Source organism: Megalops cyprinoides, chromosome 20, assembly GCF_013368585.1.
Source record: "Megalops cyprinoides isolate fMegCyp1 chromosome 20, fMegCyp1.pri, whole genome shotgun sequence".
Lineage (NCBI taxonomy): Eukaryota > Metazoa > Chordata > Actinopteri > Elopiformes > Megalopidae > Megalops > Megalops cyprinoides.
The window spans coordinates 26,737,501-26,765,000 of NC_050602.1; the positions used below are offsets into that span (position 1 = coordinate 26,737,501).

The 27,500-nt window shown below is 48.7% G+C and overlaps 1 protein-coding gene across 4 annotated transcripts in view; it reads right to left on the bottom strand.

Moving 5' to 3' along the window:
* The window catches only part of LOC118795474 (voltage-dependent R-type calcium channel subunit alpha-1E-like), a 61,171-nt gene that overhangs the window by 8,439 nt on the left and 25,232 nt on the right, over nucleotides 1-27,500 (bottom strand). For 2 of the 4 annotated variants that reach the window (XM_036553964.1, XM_036553961.1), the window contains exons 6-38: nucleotides 27,438-27,500; nucleotides 26,226-26,329; nucleotides 25,905-26,020; nucleotides 24,266-24,319; nucleotides 23,185-23,274; nucleotides 21,615-21,824; nucleotides 21,116-21,228; nucleotides 20,267-20,379; nucleotides 19,296-19,427; nucleotides 18,688-18,757; nucleotides 18,321-18,438; nucleotides 17,866-17,939; nucleotides 17,336-17,427; nucleotides 13,893-14,645; nucleotides 13,137-13,432; nucleotides 11,437-11,566; nucleotides 11,124-11,253; nucleotides 9,747-9,806; nucleotides 8,644-8,750; nucleotides 8,206-8,217; nucleotides 7,665-7,761; nucleotides 7,336-7,496; nucleotides 6,261-6,398; nucleotides 5,648-5,849; nucleotides 4,768-4,932; nucleotides 4,358-4,468; nucleotides 3,733-3,813; nucleotides 2,914-3,033; nucleotides 2,648-2,713; nucleotides 2,223-2,314; nucleotides 1,829-2,003; nucleotides 1,609-1,736; nucleotides 866-962 (exon numbers count right to left, since the gene is read on the bottom strand). The exon at nucleotides 27,438-27,500 is cut by the window's right edge and continues 128 nt beyond it. In XM_036553964.1, the coding sequence (XP_036409857.1) occupies nucleotides 866-962; nucleotides 1,609-1,736; nucleotides 1,829-2,003; nucleotides 2,223-2,314; nucleotides 2,648-2,713; nucleotides 2,914-3,033; nucleotides 3,733-3,813; nucleotides 4,358-4,468; nucleotides 4,768-4,932; nucleotides 5,648-5,849; nucleotides 6,261-6,398; nucleotides 7,336-7,496; nucleotides 7,665-7,761; nucleotides 8,206-8,217; nucleotides 8,644-8,750; nucleotides 9,747-9,806; nucleotides 11,124-11,253; nucleotides 11,437-11,566; nucleotides 13,137-13,432; nucleotides 13,893-14,645; nucleotides 17,336-17,427; nucleotides 17,866-17,939; nucleotides 18,321-18,438; nucleotides 18,688-18,757; nucleotides 19,296-19,427; nucleotides 20,267-20,379; nucleotides 21,116-21,228; nucleotides 21,615-21,824; nucleotides 23,185-23,274; nucleotides 24,266-24,319; nucleotides 25,905-26,020; nucleotides 26,226-26,329; nucleotides 27,438-27,500 (4,470 nt within the window). The remainder of the gene's footprint in view (nucleotides 1-865; nucleotides 963-1,608; nucleotides 1,737-1,828; nucleotides 2,004-2,222; nucleotides 2,315-2,647; nucleotides 2,714-2,913; nucleotides 3,034-3,732; nucleotides 3,814-4,357; nucleotides 4,469-4,767; nucleotides 4,933-5,647; nucleotides 5,850-6,260; nucleotides 6,399-7,335; nucleotides 7,497-7,664; nucleotides 7,762-8,205; nucleotides 8,218-8,643; nucleotides 8,751-9,746; nucleotides 9,807-11,123; nucleotides 11,254-11,436; nucleotides 11,567-13,136; nucleotides 13,433-13,892; nucleotides 14,646-17,335; nucleotides 17,428-17,865; nucleotides 17,940-18,320; nucleotides 18,439-18,687; nucleotides 18,758-19,295; nucleotides 19,428-20,266; nucleotides 20,380-21,115; nucleotides 21,229-21,614; nucleotides 21,825-23,184; nucleotides 23,275-24,265; nucleotides 24,320-25,904; nucleotides 26,021-26,225; nucleotides 26,330-27,437) is intronic. The other 2 variants (XM_036553963.1, XM_036553962.1) reach the window with 2 other exon arrangements.

Genomic DNA, 27,500 nt, shown 5'->3' on the forward strand with positions numbered 1-27,500 from the left:
GCGCTCACGCACGCTCATGTGCATACACACACACTCCGATACATATAATGTATGAACGCACACACACAGACACACACGCGTACATGCACGTATACACATTCACATACATACACTTACACACACAAACACACAAATGCACACGCACACAGACACTCGCACATACACACATACACACACACGTTTTCCAAACGTATGTGAATACCATGCTCTGAAAGGGCGCGGTCAACAAATATATAATTCTAGAATTTTCCCCAGACCCCAGTTTTGAGAACCACCGCTCTAAGAGAAGCATGCTTTCACTAAAGGGCGTTAATCATTACAGCCTCCTCCCCCCACAGTCAGAGAGAAAGGCATGCTGGGAGAGACCCCACTCACACAGCGGGTCTGTGGAACAGTGGACAGTGACGTATAGAGGCACAGGGCACATGGGCGATACGTTAATGTGGGGAAAATGAAGACTTTAATTGGCTGTGGAAAACATATAGGACCAAGTTAAGCGAGTGAAGTGTTCCTTCACTATTTTCTGTGTATCTCGGTGACCAGTGAAAGAATCAAGAAGAATATTCTGTATTTGTTTAAACTTATTAACGTTGCCACCTACTTTACTTACGCAACAAATAATACGACCTAAGGCCTATAGTAGTAACTTACACTTCTGCACATTCCCAGAATGAAGACAGAATCATCAAGCCTCACCTGACACAGGCCACACCTACTGCTGCAAATCAGCTAAAAACTACACACACACACGCACGTACACACACACGCACAGCTCTCTGAGCTTCTGTGGAACACTAATTTCTGATGAGAGGAGGGCCTTGATTGGCTGGGGTGAGCTGATTCACAGGCGTGTGACCTGCGTTACCTTATAGGCGATTTTGGCAGGGCATTTCTTGCCGAGGCCAAGCGGAGGGGACATGTGGGTCAGCATCTCGTACATGGCAGTGTAGTGGATACGCCCACTTTGGGTGGAGTTAGGACGAAAGAGGTTGTGTGTTTCCAGCGAAACAGAGGAGGAGAAGGAAGAACACACAAATTAAACAAACAGAGTAGAAATACAGGCAAGGGGAAGAAAGGCCAGAGGGTTATCCAGTGTTTACAAAGCTGCAGCAGGCAGGAAAACAGAGTAAGGCTAAGTTATAGCCTGTCAATGCAGGCTTGGCCTAGAAACACAGGAGAGAAATTTTGGGAACAAACGCTCTACTCTGTAATGTGGGTCACAATTCAAGAGTGTCTGTGAGCCCACAGTGCCTTTGACCAGGTTACACTCCACAATCCCTCTCTCTCTCACAGTGTGGCATGGTCATACTCCAGATCCCTCTCTCCTTCACCCTACCTCTCTTTCTCTCTCATTTTCACCACACAGCATTACTTACTTCCTCTTCCTCCCTCCCCCTCCCCCTCTTTCTCTCTCCCCCTCTCTCCTTCTCTCACTTACCATACAGTATAGTCTTACTTTCTCCCTCCATCTCCCTCCCTCTCTCTCCCTCTCTCTCCCTCTCTCTCCCTCTCTCTCTTTCTCTCTCTTTCTCTCTCTCCCTCTCTCTCTCTCTCTCTCTCTCTCTCTCTCTCTCTCTTTCCCTCCCTCTCCCCCCCTCTCTCTCTCACCATGCTGCGCGGTCGTACTCCCCCCAGATCCTCACAAACTCGTCCAGGTGGTGAGGCCCGAGGATGGAGGAGTCTCGCGTCAGGTACTCGAAGTTGTCCATAATCACGGCCACGAACAGGTTGAGCATCTGCAGGGGGCAGAGACGGGGTGGGGGGGGGCATGAGGGACCTGTGTGCCCCTGTGATCCCTGCCCGACTCCTGCCCTCTGACAGCACTCACCAGGAAGGAGCTGAAGAAGATGAAGGAGACGAAGTAGAAATAGGCGAAGTCAGTGCCGCAGCCGCCCTCGTGGTCCGGGGACATAAAGGGCGGGGCAATGGAGGGGTCAGGCTCGCACTCCTGACCCCCCAGGCAGGACAGCATGATCTCCTGCCAGGACTCCCCCGTGGCACTCCTGCGCAGGCACACAGGGCAGGTCACATGACAGCAATCAGCCAATCACATCAGCAGCCTCCGCAACACCCGTAGTTCCAACTCCCACCACATGACAGCGGCTGAAGTGGACACTGTAACATCAGTTACCAGGACGGTTTTCAATACAATTATTTGCCCTCAACATTCTGGAGGAGAGTTCACACAGAGGAGGAGAGATTTCTTTAGGGTTAAACCTCACCTAAATAGGAGCATGAGGGCACTGAAGAAGGTCTTGAAGTTGTTGTGCTGGTTGATGTGACTTTCATCGTTCAGTTTGATGTTTCCAAACACCTGCAGTGGTATTTAGGAGAAAGGGCTTGTGTAAGGAAGTGTAGGTGGAAGTGTGGGCCGTGTTTGACAAACTATCATTCTAATGAGAGGGCTGTAGGCTCCGCGCCAGTGTGGGGCACTACTGCTGTAGCCTGAAGCAAAGTACTCATCCTGAAATGCTTCAGTAAACATTCAGCTCTGCAGATGAATAATGTGTAAACTGCACAGAATGTAATGAAAAACCTTCTGAATGTCTATATATAGTAATAACAAACACAAGTATGTGCATTATAAGTGAGTCCCGCCTGCTTGTGGGGGTAAATCCGGATCAGAAGCTGTAAGCTGCAGGCTCACCTGCATGCCGATTATGGCGTATATGAAGAACAGCATGGCGATCAGCAGGCACACGTAGGGAAGAGCCTGAAAGAGAAGTGCAGAACCATCAGCCTCCAGATGTAGGATACGACCCTGACACAAAATACAAACTACACATTCTGCGTGGTGCTGAGCCTGGGGGACAGGGCGGGGCAGGGCAGGGTGGGACAGGGCAGGGCGGGGCGGGGCGGGGCAGGGCGGGACAGGGCAGGGCGGGGCGGGGCGGGGCGGGCGGGGCAGCTCACCTTGAAGGACTGCACGAAGGTCCAGAGCAGGATGCGGATGGTGTAGCCCTGCCGCAGCAGCTTAATGAGCCGTGCAGCGCGGAACAGCTTCAGGAAACTCATGTTAATGGTGTTCACTGACTGCAGGGGCCAGAGACACAGAGCGTTACTGAGAGAAACCACCACGAAGCATTACACTGCTGACTGAGAGAGACCAGCACTAAGCATTACACTGCTGACTGAGAGACTGTTACTGCTTACTGAGAGACTGCTGCTGCTTACTGAGAGACTGTTACTGCTTACTGAGAGACTGTTACTGCTGACTGAGAGACTGTTACTGCTGATTGAGAGACTGCTACTGCTGACTGAGAGACTGTTACTGCTTACTGAGAGACTGTTACTGCTTACTGAGAGACTGTTACTGCTGACTGAGAGACTGTTACTGCTGATTGAGAGACTGCTACTGCTGACTGAGAGACTGTTACTGCTTACTGAGAGACTGCTACTGCTGACTGAGAGACTGTTACTGCTGATTGAGAGACTGCTACTGCTGACTGAGAGACTGTTACTGCTTACTGAGAGACTGTTACTGCTTACTGAGAGACTGCTACTGCTGACTGAGAGACTGCTACTGCTTACTGAGAGACTGCTACTGCTTACTGAGAGACTTTGCTAATGCAAATGCACCAAAGCATTAGCAATGTTAGCATACAAATACAAACAACTGAACTGAGAAAAAGAGGGAGAAAGGACAAGGACGAGTAGCACAGAGACAGAGAGCCTGGGGTATGAAACAGCATTTGCTTTTTTTTTTTATAGAGACTCAGCTCCGCCTCTTACCTGCAGGTCCACCACGATCTCAGTGATGCTGCCCAGGACGGTGATGAAGTCAAAAATGTTCCACGTGTCCCGGAAGTAATTCTGTCAGAGGAAACGGCAGCCATTACTTTGGTACAGCCATAATCAGGAGCATCAGTATGTGTGTCCTCTTATCAAACCTTACCAACTTATTCCAAATTACTGACCTCTACCTGAGGGTTCACCCAGGAGTCATTAACATCAGAGCTGAACATAATGCATTTTTACACAAATCCATTAAAGGCCCAGGAAAAACTGTAAACATTCCTGCCTGTTTATTTGTTTCTGACATTTAGTCTATCAATCCACATCTTACACAGAACATGGTGAGGTAAGCCGTGGAGGGCAGGGAGTCATCAGAGCCCCCTCAGAAAACGACCACATGAGCAGTTTCCAGGTCAGGACCATAACTGTCTGGCTCAGGGCCATGACCATCTGAATCAGGACTGTGACCGTCTGGATCAGGACTGTGACCTTCTACTCAGGACCATAACTGTCTGGATCAGGACCGTAACTGTCTGGCTCGGGGCTGTGACCCTCGGTTCGGGGTTGTGACCCTCGGCTCGGGGCTGTGACCCTCGGCCGGGAAACACGCGCTCCCGCTCACCATGAAGCCGAAGGCAAGGATCTTGAGGATGCACTCAAGGGAGAAGAGGACAGTGAAGGCCGTGTTCAGGTGCTTGAGGACGGTGTCGTAGGCCGCTGGAGCTGAGTAATACTGCCCAGCAGCAGTGGGAGAGAGAAACGGTCACGTACGCGGGATATGGTGCAGTATATGTGATCATTACATTACAGTACATTACATTCATTTAGCAGACACTCTTATCCAGAGTGACTTCCATCAAAAAAACCCCAAATAACACTATGTATGTGATCATGGTGCAGTGATTGCATACATATGATCAATGTGATCCATATTGGCGATTCACTGACACTCTCAGAGGTCAGGTGGCACTTTGCACACAGAGCAGCAGGTCATGAGAGGTCAGAGGGAGGGTCTGCGGGGCGAGACTGCACCTTCATCATCAGCACCACGGTGTTCAGGGCAATCATGGTCAGCACGGTGTACTCAAACGAGGGGGACACCACAAAGTGCCAGAGCCGGTACTGGGAAGTCTGCCGGTTCTGAGGCATGTAGCGGGTCAGCGGTTTGGCACTGATGGCAAAGTCTATGCAGGCCCTCTGAGAGAGAGAGAGAGAGAGAGAGAGAGAGAGAGAGAGAGAGAGAGAGAGAGGGAGAAAGACAGAGAGAGAGGGAGAGAGAGAGAGAGAGGGAGAAAGAGAGAGAGAGAGGGAGAGAGAGGGAAAGAAAGGGAGAGAGAGAGAGAGATAGAGAGAGGGAGAGAGAGAAGGGGGGGAAGAGAGAGAGAGAGAGGGTGATAATCAGCATCTGCTCTGAATCATACTCGGCAGCACACAGCGTCCATCTGACAGGACCATTAATCATGTTAATAATGTTTCTCAACAGCTGGAACTCACTGTAAAGTTGTTCTCGTTTACATAAATGCAACAGGGATCACATTTACAAAAATGCTCTTGGACAAACAGTTTGTGTGTGTTTGTGTGTTATGAAGAGTATGAAGACAGAAGAGTGAGTGTGTGTATGTGAATGCATGTGTGTGAGTGTGCGTGTGTGTGAGTGTGTCTTTGTGTATGCATGCAAAAGTGTGTGTGAGTGTGTCTGCATGTATGTATGCAAGTGTGTGAGTGTGGGTGTGTGTGTGTGTGTGCATGCGTGCGCACGTGTATGAAAACAGTACCTGTGTGTGTGTGTGTGTGTGTGTGCGCGTGTGTGTGTGTGTGTGTGCATATGTGTGTGTGTGTGTGTGTGTGTGCATATGTGTGTGTGTGTGTGTGTGTGTGTGTGTGTGTGTGTGTGTGTGTAAGGCACTCTCACCTCATTCTTCTCCAGGCTGCACTCCTCCATCATCTTATCACCCTGCTCCTGGAAGGTGATGATGATGAGGGCCACGAAGATGTTGACGAAGAAGAAGGGGAAGACCACAAAGTAGACCACGTAGAAGATGGACATCTCCATGCGGTTCCCCCGGCTCGGACCCCTGTCCTCCTCCGTCACATCCACAGAATGCTGCAGGACCCTGAGGGGGTGCCACTCGTCACATTACGCTACATTCATTTCATTACATTAACTACATTACACCACATAACACTACACTACAGCACATTACATTACATTACATTGTTGTCATTTAGCAGATGCTCTTATCCAGAAAGACTTATGTAGGCTGTAACAGTGCCCCAGCAGGAAATCGAACCAGCAACCTTTCTGGTATTAAGTCCTGGTCCTTACCACAACACCTTGCTGCTGTCCAACCAGCCAAATCCCAGGACTTCCAGAACATTCCCCATCTCACCCCACTCCCTCATTCATTGCGGTAAGCCTGTGGAGGTTCTGCAGGTGAGGCTCTGCAGGTGAGTGGCAGTAATGGCAGAGTGTGTAGAGAGGACTGGGGTGCGGAGCAGCAGAGAGAGCAGAGAGTGTCACTCACTGTGGCCAGCCCTCTCCGGTCGACACGGTGAACAGAGTGAGAAGGGCCCAGATGACGTTGTCGTAGTGAAACTCGTGCCTCTTCCACTCCCTCTTCTTCACCTCCTTCTTGTCTTTCTCATAATCGATGTAGTACCCCCTACAGGACACAGCACACCACACAGACACAGCAACACAGAGTTTGGATTACACAGCAAACTGCTAGCCAGGCCAGCCTCTAACTGCCTCCCTAACCCTAACCCTCAACCATAACCCTAACCCTAACCCTCAACCATAACCCTAACCCTAACTCCTAACCCCTAACCCCTAACCCTCAACCATAACCCTAACCCCTAACCCAAACTCTAACCCTCAACCATAACCCTAACCCTAACCCTAACCCTAACCCCTAACCCCTAACCCCAACCCTAACCCCTAACCCCTAACTCCTAACCCCCAACCCTAACTCCTAACTCCTAACCCCCAACCCTAACCCCTAACCCCTAACTCCTAACCCCTAACCCTAACCCCTAACCCTTACCCCCAAACCCCTAACCCCTAACCCTCAACCCTCAACCCTAACCCCTAACCCCTAACCCCTAACCCCTAACCACAACCCCTAACCCCTAACCCCTAACCCTTAACCCTTAACCCCTAACCCCTAACCCCTAACCCTTAACCCCTAACCCCAACCCTAACCCCAACCCTAACCCTAACCCCTAACCCCTAACCCTAACCCTAACCCCAACCCTAACCCCTAACCCCAACCCTAACCCCTAACCCCTAACCCCTAACCCTTAACCCTAACCCCAACCCTAACCCCTAACCCCTAACCCCTAACCCCTAACCCTAACCCTAACCCCAACCCTAACCCTAACCCCAAACCTTAGCATCACACAGATATAGCAGTAGAGGTTTTGGATTACACAATAAACTGCCAACTTGGCCAGGGTTACAGTCTGGTCTCTCACTGGCTGCTCAGGTACTGGTATTCAACCGTTTTATTGGACCTGGGTGTTGCCACTGATGGCACTGGGCTTCCTGCATGTTCCGGAAAGTGGGGAGATTTTTAGCAGCTGTTCGAGGAGGACACCTACTGGCACTCCTTCTCCGTGTCCTTCGACCCGTCAGTGCAGTAGAAAAACTTCCCCTTGAAGAGCTGGACGGCGATGACAGCAAAGATGAACATGAAGAGCTTATAGACGATCAAGATGTTGAAGACGTTCTTCAGGGAGGTCACCACGCAGTCAAACACGGCCTGCAGACAGCAGAGTGAGCCAGGGGGAGAGGGAAGAGGAGTCAGAGAGGAGGAGGAGGAGGACGAAATGAGGAAATGGGGAAATTTTGAAACTTGTATTTTGAGTTCATAACTTTAGCTAATGTCACAGGTAGAGCTGGAGCCGCAGCTACATGTAGAGCTGAGTACCTTGAGTTTAGGGAGTCTTTTAATCGTCTTGAGAGGTCTCAGGACTCGTAGGACTCGAAGGGACTTGATGGTCTTGATATCTCGACCCTTATTGTTCCTGAAGACAGAGACATCAAAATCAACCAAAGCCTCATCATGCCTCATAACACACACACACACAATTACACATACACACAGATATGCGCACACATAAACACACACAAATACACGCACACAATTACACATACACACACACACACAAATACACACACATGAACACACACAGGAACATACAGCGTTTCTGTTCAATGTAACGGGAGACTATCCTATTGCACAGATGGAAAAAGGGCTCAGACAGACAACAGTGCAAAAAAATGCACATTTTTACAATTCATACAAACAACATATTCAATCCGTAGTAAGCGAAGCCTTGAACTATACGCCACAATTAACAGCTTATGCTGGTTGTTGAGATCAACAAACATCAGCATACACACCGCATCACATTCAGTACGAAATGAGTAACGTTACAGCACAATGGAAATATGCGAAGGATTTTTACCCAATCAAATTCCTGGCAGCCCCACAGTGACATAATCCACAGGAACAACAGAGGAACAGAGGCTTAGAGAAATAGTGAAAATGTGCATCTCCAGAGAAAACATCCATATTCACAACAAAGAAAAGCACACCATTATTCACAACGCTGGGACAGGGTCACACAGCTACATGCCTTCCGCCTTCACTTTCCAGCTTCTTCATCTACACTTTTAATGCATTCATATATTCATTTATTGATTCCATTCGAATACATATTCAGCTGTGCCAGCACGCCCACGCAATGCAAACCGAATGTAAATGGGAATCCAATGTCTGCAGAAGTGTTTCTGACATGAGATAAGGGGGGAAAACGCTGGATATAAACCCACAGTGAAGCAGACGATATCTGCGCTCAGTGAGCAGTTATTTCACACCGTGACTTCAGTGAGGTGAAACTTACGTCAGGGCAAAGGCGATCAGAGCTCCCACAACCACAATGAAGTCCAGAATATTCCACAGATCACGGAAATATGAGCCATCGTGCAGGATCAGGCCCTGATCAATCATCTGAAAACACACAGAGAGATGACCAATCATCTCATACTCATGCACAGAGCTGACCAATCATCTGAAAACACATAGAGAGATGACCAAACTTCTCATGAACACACACACACACACAGCTGATCAATCATCTCATACTCATGCACACAGCTGACCAATTATCTGACACACACACACACACACACACACACACACACACACACACACACACGCGCGCGCGCGCGCAAAGTTGACCAATCATCACACACAAAGAGCTAACCAATCATCTAACACACATACACAGAATCAGCCCCACCCACCCACCGATCACCTTATAGTCCTACATATAACCATTTGTCTGGAAATTTGCACCTTTACAGCTGTTTCCAATTTCAGTCCAATGAAAGAGTTAAGTTTTACCAGCTAACCCCTGCTGTGCTTGGGAAAAACAGAGTTTACCCACCCAGCACTCTGAATCTCAGAATATGCTGCAAAACCAGTTAAAATTAGCCTCTTTTCTCTGGAGGAATTTAAACTGATTATTCACACTATTGTAGCTGAGGAATGCACATGCTCTAAATCTTTGTTTGTTCATTACCTGACAACATGTGCTGCCCTGACGCATTTTCATTATAACTTTAATGGGTTTAATGTGCTCATATTTGTCATTTTTATTTTGTTCCTTTGATACTGAAATGTGCATAATTACTCTGCCTATTTGCAGTTTTCTTCTGAAAAGAACAGGGCTGATTTTTTTATATTAACTGGAATGCTACATAGTAAATTTAAGGGCACAGAAAGAAAAAAAGAAAACCTCCCTGAACACACACAAAACTGGCCAATCATCCGAGAACACACACAGATCTGGCCAATCATCTGAGAAGACACACCGATCTGGCCAATCATCTGAGAAGACACGCCGATCTGGCCAATCATCTCAGAACACACAGAGGGGTCCAATTATCTGAGAACATACATCTCAGATAACCAATCACCAGTCATTGGCAAGGAAACACTGACCTTAATGATCATTTCAAAGGTGAACACTCCAGTGAAGACGTAGTCAAAGTAACGGAGAACCTACAGAGTGCCGTGCAAACGAAAAACACGACAAGTACATTTGAACTAGATCAAAACGCAAATCAATTATACAGTCCATAAAAACAGTCTCATCTTTCTCCCGTATGGATTCAGGAATTACACGCAGTCACTTCTTATCTGAGCAGTGAAGCCTAACGGCACTTAGCTGCCAGCTGGGTTATCTTCTCAGTTTCTCTGCTTTATAGTAGCAATAATAATAACTTTATTTCCATAGCACCTTTCAAACACGGCTGTGACACACAGTGGTTCACAAATACACAATAAATAACAGTGTACAGGATATGACAGATTAAAAACAAGTCAGTTCAATACACAAATTGTTTGATACCCCCTCCCACCTCCCCCTGGCTCTATAAATACAAGATATGTCACAACAATAAGTACTTTCTCCTCCATAATACCATATGCTGATTAATATACTAATATAGAGTCTGTGTCATTAGAGTAGAAAATAGAGTCTATATAAATAGAATGTTAATTGGGTAAGTAGGATGTCCACGCCAACATGCTCACATCATTGTGTTAACTGAAGGCAATGGTATTCTGAACCATGAGAAATGTTTCACATCCTTTCCTGCCCTTCCTCCCTGGGTAGTAGATGTCTTTTTTCACCACGTTTTTCCTTCAGTGGCTCTCTCTGTCCCTAAGATTTGCCTTCACTATCAGCACCGTGAGAGCCTCCTATCCAGGCTCCACAAGGGACCTTATCAAAGCATTTTGGTTAACCATTTAATCAGGGGATACGAAAAAAAAATAGTGAGGTACAAACCACACACACCAACTGATTCACCTCCTCTCCAGGGCCCAAAAATCATTCCCATAAATAACATAATCTATAGAAAAGAAGACTTGGACAGATGCCATTCAAAGACAGCTGTGTTTAGTTACTCCGGCTGGTCAAACAGGGTTACTGCGGGATCGACAGTGTCAGCCAGTCAGGCTGTCGGTGTCAGGAGCACTTCCTCCCAGGACAGGTAAATATGCTGCCACACTGTTAACAGCATCTCTCTCAACCTACATCACATCCCCTCAATTTGTGCAGGGCCAGCAGGAGAGTCTCTCTGCATTTATTTTGGATATGTCAGAGGCTAATGTTTTATGCATCCTGAGTCTGAAAGCAGGAGGAGCGAGTATTTTAATGCTCTCTGCCAAAGACTGCCAAAAGCACTCTGTGTACAGTAAGCAGCTGCAGCACATTACCCCCGGACTGAGTTCGTTTCTCTGCAAGCTGTGGGAAGAGTATTCTTACTTAAGAACGTAATCTAATGCGAGCGAATCTGCTGGAAAGTGTCCTACTTTGTTGCGCTCGGAGTTGGTGCAGACGGGGTCCTCGGCCGCCAGGGCAATGCTGCTGGCCACGATCACCAGCAGGATGGTCATCTCGAAGTAACGAAGGGTCACCACATAGTGACACACCCGCCTGATTCTGGGGGGTTATGGACAGAACAGAAGAACTCATGAGTGTGTGTGCATGCAAGCTGATGTTCATGTCTGTAAGTGTGCGTACGTGTGCAAGTGTGTGTGTGTGTGTATATGTGTACGTGCATAGGAGTGCGTGTGTGTGTGCATGTGCGTGTGCGTGTGTATGTGTATGTGTGTGTAATCTTACGGATTGGAGGACTTGAAGATGAACATGCTGTCCGGTGGCACAGGCTTGGGTTTGGTGGGGCCTTCCTCCTCCTCCTCCTCCTCCTCCTCCTCCTTCTCAGATCTGGCAGCCTCTGTGTCCTTACTGTTCCCTAAAGCACACAGAAAAGAGCTCTACTCCTCTTCCACAGTCCCCTTCCCTACAGCACACAAGAAAGAAACCTCCTCCTGTTCCCTACAAAGGACCCCAATAAGAAACTCTATCCCAGCACATCCACTCATGCTGCAAAACGTTTCTCAAAATATATAATCAAATATTTCTCATTGCAATGTTATTAAAAATGAAATAAGAATGGATAAGACTAATATTTCTGGATTTTGAAGGTATGTCTTCTTCAGGTATGATAAAAAATCTGTTGGACATATGTTGAAGAAAACCAGGTCCAAAGCATTAAAGTTTTGCTTAAAAAAATTAAATTAATTCAACCCCTTTCAGGAAAACCAGCCTTAGAAATTGAAGGCGGCCCTGTAGCATGTAGCATGCCGGTCCTGTAGAGGGCGCTGCTGAGTGACCTGCTCTGTGTGTGAGTGTGGGACTCAAGCACACTGAATAATGGGGGTGTAATGGAGAGCTCTCAGCCACTCGCTGGGTTCTCAGCGCAGGCGGAACGAGAAAAACTCTTCAAAAACACCCCAGGGATCAGCTCTGCCCACGGACTGGCACGCCCCGCTCACAGCTCACAGCCACCCGGCTCTGACAGCGCACACACACTCAGGCTTTTCAGCACACCCTGTCACACGCTAAACCATTTTACCCACACACCTCTCCCCCATCTCAACCACTCCCATTCCTCTCCACATCGGGTGGTTCTGTTCTCAACGCTGACTGTGGACCACTGACACACCCCTGGAACCATCTTTACATCAATGAAGGAAAATAAGGGATGAGTGGATTCATGAATTTGAATTTCTTCCATCCACTGTTTTAATTTGTTAGCGGACACCAGTGTATGGGATTGCACTGTACCTGTGAGATTTGTCTATAGAATAAAGCTGACAATCTGCGATTGGTGTCAGTAGAGTTGGTGCTATATCTGTGGGTACCATTGGGTGACTGCAGTATTTTCGGTGCTGTACCTGTGAGCGGTTGGTAGTACTGCCATGTTGTCCATAATGTATTTGTAATTAAATAATATTGCTAGATCGTATGTGCTGGGTGACAGTGATTGGGTGACAGTAGGGTGAGGTCATCTGTGTGGTGCGTGTGATTGGGTGGTTATAGGGTGAGGTCATCTGTGCGGTGCGTGTGATTGGGTGGTTGTAGGGTGAGGTCATCTGTGCGGTGCGTGTGATTGGGTGGCAGTAAGGTGAGGTTATTCATGCTGTGCGTATGATTGGGTGGCAGTAGCATGAGGTTATCTGTGCGGTGTGTGTGATTGGGTGGTTGTAGGGTAAGGTCATATGTGCGGTGTGTGTGATTGGGTGGCAGTAGGGTGAGGTTATCTGTGCGGTGTGTGTGATTGGGTGGCAGTAGCATGAGGTTATCTGCGCGGTGTGTGTGATTGGGTGGTTGTAGCGTGAGGTTATCTGTGCTGTGCGTGTGATTGGGTGGCAGTAGGGTGAGGTTATTCATGCTGTGCGTGCGATTGGGTGGCAGTAGGGTGAGGTTATTCATGCTGTGCGTGCGATTGGGTGGCAGTAGCGAGTTTGCCTGTCCTATACCTGTCATGGGGGTGAGCTCCATCAGTGACTGCACACCTGCCATCTCAATCATCACGCTGGAGTCCAGGGCGGGGTCGTCCCGGTTCAGAGAGGCGGGGTTATTCTCGGCTTCGTTCACAGCGAGGGTGAGGTCCGAGGCCTCGAGGACATACTCCTCCAGGACCCGCTGCGGGGGCGGCTCCCCCTGCTGGCAGGCCCCTGCATCCCCCTCCTCCTGCTGCGGGGGGCTGAGCATGGGCTGCATCTCCTGGTTCTCAGCAAACGCGGGAAACTCCGGCAGCTCAGCATCACCCAACCTGCACACAGCAAGAGAAGGACTGTTTACACTGCATTACACTGCATTACATTAATGTCATTTAGCAGTTGCTCTTATCCAGAGCAACTTACACTGATGGATATATACTGCGACAATTCTGGGTTAATTACCGAGGGTATATAACAGCAGTGCCCTGGCAGGGATTTGAACCAGCAACCCTCCAGTTAGGAACCCTGCTCCTTACCACTATGCCACACTGCTGCCCTACTCCTCCCCCACCATTTACTGGCGTTGGAGGACTGCTGCATCCCTTTCACTTAGTGAAAGTTCCATTAAAAAAGTGTCCAACAAAAAGTTGTTTAGCAAATAATTATCGAGGCAGACAAATCTTTCATGTGAACTGGGTCAAGGTCCCTGCCAGCAGAGAGGAGGGTTTTGTAATTCTCTCAGGGCAGAGCCGGGCTGTTTGGGCGTCTGTGGGCGTAGGAGCCCGTCCTCACCTCGCCTGCTCCTCTCCTCTCTCTGCCAGGGGGCCGTCTCCCTCGACCTCTGCCCTCCCACCCTGCGCCGGTCTCTCCTCTCTCTCCTCCCTCTCCTCTCTCTCCGTCCTCTCCTCCGGCTCGCCCTCCACTGCCCGGCTCCTCGTCGAGCCGCCCTGGGGCCCCTCCTGCCCTTGCGAGGTGTCCCGGCTGCGCATGTCCGGGCGGGACTCTCGGTGCCGGTGTCTCCGGGGCCGCGCCCCATCCTCGGGCCCCATGCCGCCCCCAGGCGGGGGGCGGAACCTCCGCACCACCCGCTGCCTCCGGTTCCCGTTGAGGCCCCTCGCGGGACGCTCGTCTGGCACAGGGAAGGGCTCGGATTCGGGCGGCTCCGGGAGCGGGATGGACACGCACATGGGCGGCTCAGGCAGCGGCATGGCCACCGACATGGGCGACTCGGGCAGGCGGTGCGGGCTCTCCGCGGGCGACAGCGTCGGCCGGCGCTGCAGCTGGCAGCTGGACGGCGTGTCCAGGTCCTCGCCAGGGCTGCCGAACAGCACCTCCCGGCTCGCCATCTGCCGCCTCTTCCTCAGCTGATTGGTCCTCTGCTCCCACACCGACATGTTCATCCTCTTCCTCCTCTCCTTGCGGGTGCCGTTGAGGGGCTGGCTGTCCACCGGCTCTGACGCATTCTCTGCCCCGCCCTCATCGACGTAGGCGGGCCGGCTCCTGTGGATGGCGCGCTTCCTGTACAGGTAGTGTCTCCTCCTCCTACTGCAGGGCAGAACACAACACTCTCAGCACAGGTATTACGGCAAGCACAGAGGGACAAAAACATTCAGTTTACAGTACGGGGAGCACAGAGGGACAAAAAACATTCAGTTTACAGTACGGGGAGCACAGAGGGACAAAAAACACATTCAGTTTACACATTACAGGGAGCACAGAGGGACTGAAACACATTCAGTTTACAGTACGGGGAGCACAGAGGGACAAAAACACATTCAGTTTACAGTACGGGGAGCACAGAGGGACAAAAACACATTCAGTTTACAGTACGGGGAGCACAGAGGGACTGAAACACATTCAGTTTACAGTACGGGGAGCACAGAGGGACAAAAAACACTCAGTACAGGCAGGACAAAGACCACAGAGGGAGAAAGACGCTCAGCAGACACTACAGAGGAAACAAAGAGCATTGAATGCAACACATTCAGAAAATGGTATTTGGTTTTTATGGTAACTAATACAACTAATAAATAATGTCTACAATTTTGCGGTTGCTTAAAACCATTTGAAAGAAAAATGTTTTTTTTGCTCAGATATTCAGTCAAACAGCACATAAAAAAACAACAAATCAAGATGTTGTCTTCAGGAGATACAGGGAAGAAATTATAGTGTAACAAAGATACTTAAAGTATAAATGCGAATTTAAAGGTAGAAAAACATTTAAAAATGAGAACAGAAAACACTGACGGAGGTGAGCAAATGGAGGTTGTGTGAGAACGGAGGGGAACAGACAGAGTTACTTACTGGCGCTTGTAATCTTGTATAATCCATGTAATCAATGAGCAGTTGGTTGAAAACAAGACATTAGTGTTTTTATGGAGAGACAGAAACCAGGCCCAGTGACAGAGACAAAAACAGGCGAGAGCCACGCCGGGGAAGGTGTGCTCAGCCTGCCGTAATGCGGCTGAAACACGGCGACACAGCGCTGAAAGTTTTACACACTCTTGCAGTCTCGCAACTTCGCCGGCTGAACTGCAGAGGTGCCAGCGTCGAACTGCGAGGCAGAGCATGATTGCGGCGTGATTAGTTTCGCAACAAAAACATCCTGCTGCGAGAATTGCCGGCTGGAGAGTAAATGTTTTGGTCTGTGTCACACGGGGTGGCAGAGTGTCACATGACAGCCAGATGGTTCGATTACAGCAACATTGACAACCGGTGCAGCGTACAGTATTCAGAGATCTGGAGTGACAGGACATTCAGAATGGCACAGGAATAAGAACACACATGAATGACGCTCATTCTCTGAGTTAAAAAAAGTTGTTTCGTATCGCAGAGTTGGCTGCTACAGTGTCCAGCGTGGTGCGCTTTTCCTTGTTGCCAGGGTGACCAGGATGCTTGCTGACGGGGACATGCTGTGAGGTGCGCGGGTCATTTGGGGAGGGGTCAAACATGCCCTGTTGCAGAGACTCGTCTCCAACAGCTTGTGTCAGCATGCAGTCCTCATCTACCACATGCTCCTCTTTCTCTGTGCTGCTGCCTCCCCATATCCCCTCTCAACCCCTTTATTCAAACGCGCAGTACTCTGCCCTGGTTTTATAAACAGTTTCGTAATGCACAGATAGACTACATCTTCAGTATGGAGCAAGCACTGAAGTTCAGTCAGAGACACAACCACTGAGAAGTACTGCTAAGGAACTTCAGAACCTTTTACTCTCAGCACCAAGCAACATTAATGTAAAGCATGTTCTACAAGGTATCTCCCAACTTTGAGTGCATCGTATAAAACTGTATTTACTGCAACAATTTAGTAACTGTACCACAACGATACAAAGGAGTTTATGAATGCGTAGTATTGTATTCCCAATCGTTCTCTTCAGAGTAGTACTCTAAATAGTGAGTAATGAGTGAGTAATGTATTCCTTATCATTATTCCCCAGGTGTAGAAGTGGCGCTTTCTCCTGGGGGTTGGTAATGGAAAAACATCACACTTTAAAGTGGATAAATTATGGTGATCACTTAGCAGCATTTTGGTAGAGGAGTGGAACAGCTTTCTGTAATCCAGCTGTACACAGGGGGAAACTGCATGCAAAATGCAGGCAGCCAATCGCTGTAGAGGATCCCGCATGCAGAGCTGCGCGTCTGCCCCATGCTTCTGCGTGCACCACCATGCACCTGGCCGCTCAGGTACAACAAACACCTGCGCTGGGTCTGCACACCTTTAATATAAAAAATGCAAACTTCTACGTCCCTCATCTATTCAGCTGTACTCCACGTCATGCTCAGACATGCCTTACGCTGACCGTTCGCCCATTCAGCTGAAATAAACATGAAATCCTTTAGCAGCTAACTCTATAGTCGGCTTTGAATCCTCTGTACCGTGTCAGTCTGAGGCTGTACGGTCTATTTCGTGTGATTTATGTTTGATTAATATGATGAGATAAGCAGGAATGGACGGGTAGGAGACTCTAGTCTCAACTGCTGTATACACTGCTGAATGCAGCTCTGAGAGAGAGGTCCAAAACCATGCCCTGGGTTCTGTTCTGCCTAAGCGCTAACGCTGCTCAGGAAGTTCCTCTGAAATACGCACAGTCTTTGGCATGCTGTGACCTGGTGACTGCAAGGCCCCAAAACCACAGGCATACTGTTGGGTGTCGCTGTTAATATGGTGGGGGGGGGGGGGGGGGGGTGTACACAGGCAGGAGTGAGGGTGGAGGGGTCGGGTATACAGCACTTACTCTGAGGACATCAGGGAGGACATAGGGCCAGCCTCCTTGGCTTTCTGCAGGGCGTGTCTCTGATTGAAAAACTCCTCCTCTTCCTCTTCCTCCTGGCAGACAAACACTTTAATAACAAGGTCTGGTGTTACATCTAACACCCCCTCCACCCATTCCCAGCCAACAGATGAATGACGAGCACCGTTACCAGAAAGCCAACCTCCTGCTTCTCCACCACAGGTGATGTGTGCTGAGTGCTCTGGAACAAAATGGCTGACATGCATCACCCAGGTGGGAACTACATATCGGTGTTTGACACAAGCTCTGAGACCTCCAAAACGCTCCAAAGAAATGCAATTCACTCATCCACTCATCCTTTTACATCACATGAGAGATGCTGTCTGTTCTGCCAAAGTGGACGTCGCCAGCTGCGGTACACTGTATTGCATCTACTTCAAACTCCGCAGTCCTTCCTGTGAGTGACAGCTCCAGTGGAGAGGCATGGGTCAGACACACGGCTACCTCCCTCCGTTCGGCCCCAGGGTCTGTACCTGCACCTTTGTCAGCTCCTGAGCATTGGCCAGATTGTCCACAGCGATGGCCAAGAACACATTCAGCAGAGTGTCTGTTTGCGGTTTCGTCAAAGACAACAAAATCACCTCTGATACATTAAACCTCTCAACCTGCCTTTATTTAATCAATAGCATGCTATACTCAGGGAGGCAGAGGTTGTGCCTTAAACTGATAAGGGTCCTGCTAACCAGCCTGCACGGTTTTAGTAAGAATTACCCACCAGCAGCAGATTGTAATTTGGTATTACCCTCTATGCATTTCACAACAATATTCATTTAATCACAGCAAAGAAACTGGGATACATTTTGGATTTATCAAAAAGTTTGGGCATCAACTTTCTTACAACTTATTAGCAGTTTTTTCTGATCTGAATTGCATCAGGGCGGAACAGAGACTGATGCAGCGATGTATCTCGAGAGGGAGGAGAGGATACAGTTCCCGAACAGCGTGAGCACTATGAAGTATATGGAGGACCACATGCCTGACTGGACCCCACCCTGGGAACGAATGCCATTATACATCACCTCGTTCCAGTCCTCTCCGGTCAGAATCTGGAGAAATAAAACCAAACTCAATCAGACGCAGAAGAGTGAGGGCTTTTTTCTGTAAATTGCAGTTACAGTCAATACACCTCTTTCACAGACAAGAATATTAAACAATGACAGAGGTCATCCATTAGTGGCATAAGGCGTATATTAGTTTGATTACAGACACTTACAAGGGTTAGACTTTAATTGAGTCCCTAGTCAGGGCAAATGCGAGTACACACATAGAGTAACAGCAGTTTATTTGGGTCAAACCTGAAACACGGTCATGATGGAGGCTGGGAAGGTGTCAAAGTTCGTAGGTGTGTAATCATCAAAGATGAACCTGCGGGTGAAAGAGAAGCAGGTGTTAGAGGGTGACAGGACAGACGCTGGACATTAGAGGCTGAATTATTTCATTCATGCAATGTGTCTTCTGTGTTGATGCACAGGCTGTGTGCTGTGTTGATGCACAGGCTGAGTGCTGTGTCTGAGGCACAGGCTGTGTGCTGTGCTGATGGACAGGCTGTGTGCTGTGTTTGAGGCACAGGCTGTGTGCTATGCTGATGGACAGGCTGTGTGCTGTGTTCAGGCACAGGCTGTGTGCTGTGCTGATGCACAGGCTGTGTGCTGTGTTTGAGGCACAGGCTGTGTGCTATGCTGATGGACAGGCTGTGTGCTGTGTTCATGCACAGGCTGAGTGCTGTGCTGATGCACAGGCTGTGTGCTGTGTTTGAGGCACAGGCTGTGTGCTATGCTGATGGACAGGCTGTGTGCTGTGTTCATGCACAGGCTGTGTGCTGTGCTGATGCACAGGCTGTGTGCTGTGCTGATGCACAGGCTGTGTGCTGTGTTTGATGGACAGATCTTGAGCTGTGCGGCACCTGCCACCGAAGAGCTGCATGCCCAGGAGAGCGAAGACCACGATGAAGAGGAAGAGCAGGAAGAGCAGGCTGATGATGGACTTCATGGAGCTCATCAGAGACACCACCAGGTTCCTCAGAGACGCCCAGTACCTGTTTCAACACCAGCCAATCAGCAGGCAAAACACAGCAGAAAAACAGAATACCACAATCAGACACAAAGAAACGACCAATCACACACAAAGCAACAACCAGTCAGACACGAACAACAACTAATCAAAAAGGTGATGCAACAGAACAAGCAAACAAAATACAACAAGCAGACACTACACTGCACAGGAAGCAGTCACTAAGCTAACCTGACATTATGCTGCTACCATTGCAAGCACTGTGCCCTCATCTGGTTAACTTCATTAGCCTACTGAATGCTCTGTGTTGGCTCAGTAGTGAATCAACCAATTGTTGTGTGCTTATCTTGACAGGCTAATTGGTGTATCAGTGCAATAATTAGCTTCTTTCAACCCCCACATTAATACTGCACAAAACAACAGATGACTGAATGGTGTAACACAGTCAGTAAAGAGCTGATTTCATGCACGCTGAATGGGAAGTAATCTTGTTGAAGATGTGGTTTGCTGTGCACTGTTTTTTAAGCTGCTCTGAATGCTGCTCTGGGATGCAGGCACATTCCCACAACCCTACACAAAAGCCCTTTAGGAAACAAAATGATGCCGAGCACTGTCCCCCTGCCTCCTATCTGTGCTATCAAAATGTTTCTGCTCTCTCTGCACCCTGTCACAGGGTCCTAACAAACAGGAAGATCACTTTCCTTAGCCACCATAAACTCCCTACTTCAAGGTAGTGAATGTAAGTGGGAAGGTGCATCAATCCACATTAATGCATTTGGAAGTCACAGAAAGCGCAGACTCACACTGAACACACATTTCTGTAAACACACACTGGCGCCCTCTGCAGGCCAGCTCAGGACTCACTTTGTTATTTTAAAGATCCTGAGCAGCCGAAGGGCACGCAGGACGCTGATGCCCAGGGACACGCCTGGCCGGAAGAACCCCCACACCACCTCGAATATGCTGCCCACGATCACCTGCACAGAGCCCCCGCCACCGCCCCGAGAAACATTACACCCAGAGACATTACAGCCAGAAACATTACAGGCAGAGACATTACACCCAGAGACAATACACCCAGAAACATTACACCCGGAGACATTACACCCAGAGACATTACACCCAGAGACATTACAGCCAGAAACATTACAGGCAGAGACATTACACCCAGAGACATTACAGCCAGAGACATTACACCCAGAGACAATACACCCAGAAACATTACACCCAGAGAGATTACACCCAGAGACATTACTGCCAGAAACATTACACCCAGAGATACACTGTACACACTACAAACACAAACACTATATCCAGAAAAATTACAGCCAGAAACATATTGTACACTGCACCTAAAAACACTACAGCCAGAGATATACTGTATAGTACACCCATAAACATTACATCCAGAAACACACTGTACACTACACCCAGAAACATCACACTCAGAGGGATACACAATACTACACCCAGAAATATTACTCCCAGGAGTATACTGTACACAATTCTACACCCAGAATCACTGCACCAAGATCTGAGACCACCTAGCAATGTTACTGAGTCAGAGTCTGAGATCACAGCTACACATGAAAATACCAGGGCAACACATTCAGAGGTGAATGGAGCATGCGGAGATGTAGGAATTAGTTAACCATGTTTTCTATTACACTGCACAGTTAGTGTGTGGAGTCAGGAGAGACTGAGTGGACTCACCCCGCAGTCAAAGCAGTTGAAGGAGGAGTGGAAGTAGAGTCTAAGTCCCAGGCCGTACATTTTCAGAAACATCTCCATGAGGAACAGGCCCAGAAAGACGAACTCCGCATAGTCTTCAGGAGACATAACCACTAATCAACACTAATCAACAGCAGCCGATACAGATTAGGCAGTGTATGACCTCTGCCTGATCTGCACCTGTGATTATCCTCTGCTCAGTTTAGTAACAAACGCCAGCTACCAGGGTGGTTAAAGAGACCAAACAATCAGTCTCCTAATGTGATAACCCTCAACCTATTTGCTCATCACAGTCACAAAGGCAAACATTATGTGGGAAATTAAAACCGCCCTCATCTGAAGGGTACAATGCAGTTGCACAATTTAAACAGTCAACCACAGGTGAACCATGTGACTTCTTTTAAAAAAAGCTCCAGGTTGCTGACGGTGGATTTTGGTGAGAGTTTTGGTGAGAGTTTTGGTGAGAGTTTTGGTGACCTACAGAGGAAGACGGAGAGCCAGTCGGGCTGGTTGTGGTGCACGATGGCCACGCAGATGGTGTTGAGGGCCACCAGGCCCAGCACAGTCCAGTAGAAGCTGTCGGTCTTCACCATGCGCCGGATGGAGATGCGCAGCATGCGTTCCTTGCGCCGGAAGTACGCCGACGGGCCCCTCTTTGCTGTGCCCAGGCTGAACCTGGCCCTCGGCACACCTGCGGGGGAGAAACCGCTCACAAACCCACACCTGTGCCTGTTTCAAAGAGGAGAAACCGCTCACAAACCCACACCTGTGCCTGTTTCAAAGAGGAGAAACCGCTCACAAACCCACGCCTGTGCCTGTTTCAAAGGGGAGAAACCGCTCACAAACCCACACCTGAGCCTGTTTCAAAGAGGAGAAACCGCTCACAAACCCACGCCTGTGCCTGTTTCAAAGGGGAGAAACCGCTCACAAACCCACACCTGAGCCTGTTTCAAAGAGGAGAAACTGCTCACAAACCCACACCTGTGCCTGTTTCAAAGGGGAGAAACTGCTCACAAACCCACACCTGAGCCTGTTTCAAAGAGGAGAAACTGCTCACAATCCACACCTGAGCCTCTTTCAAAGGGGAGAAACCGCTCACAAACCACACCTGTACCTGTTTCGAAGAGGAGAGACCGCTCACAAACCACACCTCAGAGCAGCTATTTTTATTACTAAAATAATAAATTCCAAACTCTCATCGACAGCTCAGAGAAATCTATTCCACCCCATTCCACCACTGTAGAGCTGGAACCAGACAGGCTCATTATACCACTCTGGCGCTGTAATGCGAAAACTAGGCTGACTCAGAATACTTGGATAATTGAGGCGGTTGACGATCTATACAGTAAATTGGTTTGTACAAGCTGTCCAGCTGATAACAATCACGCGTCTGGGTGCATGACATGGTGAATTACAGCTGCTCCGACTTCGTAAGAGATCAGTTTACATGGGAGTGAGAAGCCAGTGCTGTAGGCCAGGCAGGAGAGTATCCTGTAGACCTTTTCCTTCAGTGGCTGGACGGAGCAGCACACGGGCCTGCAGCTTCACAGCTGGGTCACAGGCTGCATATGTGCATGAGCTGGGCTGGACCAGGATCAGTGCGTCAATAAATACCAAGTTTCTGTTCCTTTTTTCACTCATTGTTTGTTCTTGAAGAGGCAGAGCGGACAGTCTCATAGAGGGAGCTGTCAGTCCCCCGACTCCCCAGACTACAGACCTGAACACTAAGCTGAGGGAGGAGTACAGCAATCTTAAATGAAGCTGCTCTCCGCTGTGTGGTATGACACCGCTGTCAATATTCCTGTGCTTTAAGGACCACACTGTGGTCAATGTCTCTGTGCTGAAGCGACAGGCTTGACACTGCAGTCAATGACTCTGAAAGGAATGATGCTCCAGTCAATGTCTATAGCTACAGTGGATGTGTCTGGGTGTCAGAGGCAGGTACGACACCTGGATGAACATTTCTGCATTTCGGGGGCCACGGTGACCCTGCAGTCCATGTCTCTGTGTGACAGTGGATATGATGTCACAGCGGTCAGCGTGTCACTCACCCCCGGCTGACATGTCCGCGTACTTGTCCTCTCCTGGTCCACGCCGAACCCCACCCAGACGGGTCTTCTTGCTGGTGGCTCTTTTAAGCACTGTTACACAAACAATACAAAAAGGCACCATTAATCTCGGAACACGCAGCACACTGCAATCACAATCCACACACACACACACCTACATTTACATTTTGTCATTTAACACACACTGTTATCTAGAGTGCTTTCCAAAGTGCTAGCACAAAGCACACTTAAGAAAACAGCCTGAAAACAAGGACACAGGTAGGCATATTCAAACATGCGTCAACGCCTAACACAGTGCTGTGATCACAAGTGCGTACATCTTTCAACCCAAAACACAGACACAAAACTGAGTCACGACACTAAGTTGAAACATAAATCCTTTTATCGCAGGGAAATTATAACAGTTTATTTGCTAATTTGTCTTCTTCTAACTGCCATTTATTTTATGTTGCCTACTGAACTGCTGTCCAGCACAAGCTTACCTTGTACCACACACACACACACACAAAGCAGGTTTTCTAAGGAAGGCTGCTTTTGTGGGCGCTAATTGGGTTAGCCATATTTATCTTAGGTAAATACCAATCCTTTTTACCTAAATAACAACTGAAAAAATACAGCCCATTTGCAGGACGTAAATACTGAAGCAGCTTCCAATCTTTTCATTTCACTGTTACCAAGGCAACAATAGTGCACTTTGGAAGCAAAACAATGGCTTCTTGTGCATTTATATCCACAGAAATAAGCCTTTTTCTTGTGATTTTTTTATTTCCATAAAATTAATTCAGATCTGGAGAAGCAACAGCCAATCTGACTGGACTTTATTTGAAATGTCCAGCAGTGTCAAAGTTCACTGAGGACTATCTGGGGCAAAACTGAACAAATAATTGATTCAGATTGGGGTGTAATGGTGTTTATGAATTCATTTTTAAGATAATCGTAAGAAAAAACGGCGGAAGCCATTCATTCAAGCCATTCATTGTGCTTCTTATTAGCCATATCAGGCTAATAAGAAGCACAAAAATAATATCCTTCACATTTCACATTCAGAGGAGACGGACCTTACCATCTAAAGCGGATGTTCCTGAGTTCTTATTCTCTTCCGCTAGCATGACCTCCTCTGTGCAGGGAGAGCAGGAGAGAGGCAGTTAACACACCAGCGGCATATTACACGTCTCTCACGCTCCCGGTGCTCACCGTAACAGCAGGATCCCATATTTGGCATTTATCGCGCTTATCCAGAGAGCATTACAGAGCATTACAGTGCAACATGTCTAAAAAAGATAGCAGACACCAGAGACCAACCTGGTTCCTATGGTTCATTCTGTGTGTTATTTGTGTTATTTGTGGAATTACAGCTGTAATTCTGAAGCAGTTTTTCTCCTTTCAAAATCCTAGTGTGACTCTGTTCGATTCAGGCGCATTTTATTTTCTATTTTTTGCCCTCAAAGGCGGAGAAAAGAAAAGTCTAGCCGCAAAGCGGAAACTCTGAGCCATTTGAATCAATCAACTGCAGGCATGTGAGCTTCTGCTGTTCCACAGTAAAAAAAAAAACCTTCTGAATTCTGACAATCTCTCCTGATAAAGTCATTAAATTAATTTGCCATTTGCAACATTTGCTGATACAGACAGGACTGTACTGCTCTGAGCTCTGAGCTCTGTGCTGATACAGACAGGACTGTGCTGCTCTGTGCTCTGAGCTCTGTGCTGATACAGACAGGACTGTACTGCTCTGAGCTCTGAGCTGATACAGGCAGGACTGTACTGCTCTGAGCTCTGAGCTCTGTGCTGATACAGACAGGACTGTGCTGCTCTGAGCTCTGTGCTGATACAGACAGGACTGTACTGCTCTGAGCTCTGAGCTCTGTGCTGATACAGGTGCGACTGTGCTGGCCTGTGCTGTGCGCTCATACAGGCGGGAGCCAATTGATCGGCGTGACTCACCACATGACTCAGTGAGTCAGTGTCACCTCTCTCACCCCTCTGTGAGTGGGAGTGCTCGCCTGTACAGCGGGACCATTTACTGCGGTTATCTGCCGCTCATGTTCACCTGTTCGCTGCGGAGGGGAGCGTGGGAGGAGCGCATGCGTTCTGAAACGTGCGGAACAGCGGCCCGCAGCACGGCACATTCATTCTGCCTTCCCCAGCGCGGCGGAAAGGCTCAGAACAATGAGCCCCTCCTGCCGCAGCTCACAGGCCCCCTCTCCATCACTCTGATCCTACAGACCCGCTCAGAGCACGCTCAGCCAGCCTGCTGCAGTACACAGCAAAATCAAGGCTGTTAATTCAACACTTTAGGTGTAAAACTGTGACAATATAGACACTTATCAGAGTTAAATGAATACCTATAGTGTTTAATTAACACTACTGGGTCAGTAAACCTGGTATAATAACTACTCCAGTATTGGTAGCCCTGACACAGTACCTTCTCCAGGTTCAGCAAATCAGGTACAGTACCTTCCCGGTCGATCCAGGCCCGGTATACCTAGTATAGTACCTGCTTTATTGATCCAGATTCAGAAGACCTGGTTTGATAGCTGTTCAGTCGACCCAGGCTCCGTACACCTGGTACAGTACCTGCTCCAGGCTCCGTACACCTGGTACGGTACCTGCTCCAGGCTCGGTACACCTGGTACGGTACCTGCTCCAGGCTCGGTACACCTGGTACGGTACCTGCTCCAGGCTCGGTACACCTGGTACAGTACCTGCTCGGTCGATCCAGGCCCGGTAGCCATTGAGCTCCCTCTCGACCTGCTGCTGTCTCCTTAGCTTCATGAAGGCGCGCCGGTTCTCCACTCTCTCCCTCTCCTTGGCGAACTCCCTGCGGGAGCAAGGTTTCACAGTGACCCTCTGCACCTCTCCAATGCCAGGAACTGAAAGCCTTTTTCCCCTCTGCTGAACAGAGGGATGGGGTCGCTAAATGACTGGCCCATACATTTAATCACCGTACATTAGCCTGTCTGCTCGAACGCATTCACCGCTAAAGAGGGACACGGAGCTCTGAAAAGAGGCCGTTTAGCACTCACCCTGACAGGACTCCCAGCACCAGGTTCAGCACAAAGAAGGAGCCGATTATTATTAGTGGGATGAAATATAGCCAGTTCCAGGTGGGGCCTAAGGCATCGTTGGTCTGTATGGAGAGGAAAGACAGGCTACTGTAGCTATTACTGATGTACAGCATCATATAGTGGTACCACACTGCTCTTCATCAAAAAGACAAAAGGGTTTTGAAATGGGTTTTACAACCAAACTGATGCACAGCATTTTCTTTATAGAATGACAGCTTCCCACTCAAAAATCCAATCGCCAGTTCATAAGAGGCTGTTCTCATCATATTCTTACTGGTAAAGTCCTGATAAATGGGGCTTTATAAGATGTTAAAATAATTCATCTCTTTTTGTCCGCTATCCTGGACCGCACAGCGCGGTCTCTCACAGCGATGTCCTTGAGACGAAAATCTCTCTTCCTGACACAAAAGCAGGTCTTTAAATACCCTTCAATCAGAAGCTAATTCTGCCCCCCGTTCTCCTGGCAGCTTAGCAGAGCGAAAATGAAGGTGCTCTGGATACAGCGCTGTTTGCCGTGGGTGGGGACGCGCTAGGCAGAGCCTGGTGCAGTGTGGTTAAGCACTCACGTGACGGCCTCATCGCTCCTGGCAACAGCACACCGGAGCACGGTGTTCAGATGAATGCAAGCCTCCACGCAGGTCAAAGAACTCCGGCACAAAAGGAAAAGTCCCCATCGGCTCTGGCAGGCTGAATGCCGGCCACATGCTCTGCAGAGCGCAGCTGAGATTCTGTGACTGCCCCGGCCTTCCTCTGCTGTTATGTTTTCTATTAATGCACTGTGACCATGAAGGGGAAATGGAATCAGGGGAGACCAATCAAACTCGCGTCTTATGTGCCATGGATGGGGACACTTCCATACTGCCCTAAACATCAGAGGTCCAAATATCCAGACACCCCACTATGCCACTGCCCACCAAGGCTTGTTTCTGCAGCACTGGTCGTTTAACAGAGAGACCCACTCAGTACATGTATCCCACTGCTAACACCAATGTGGCAAGCAAAAGGAATAGGAGTCGACCTGTTGAAAACCAAACCCTGGTGTTACATGCCAAGCACAGCGACATTCACTCATTGCAGAGAGGTCCCTCCCTCTGACCCAGGCTACCCTCAGCCACACTGCCCCACCTGCTCACAGCGGCAGGTGTACAGGGCAGAGCGGAGGAGACTCACGTTGTAGAGGACGGCGGTCCAGCCCTCCATGGTGATGCACTGAAAGACTGTGAGCACAGCGAA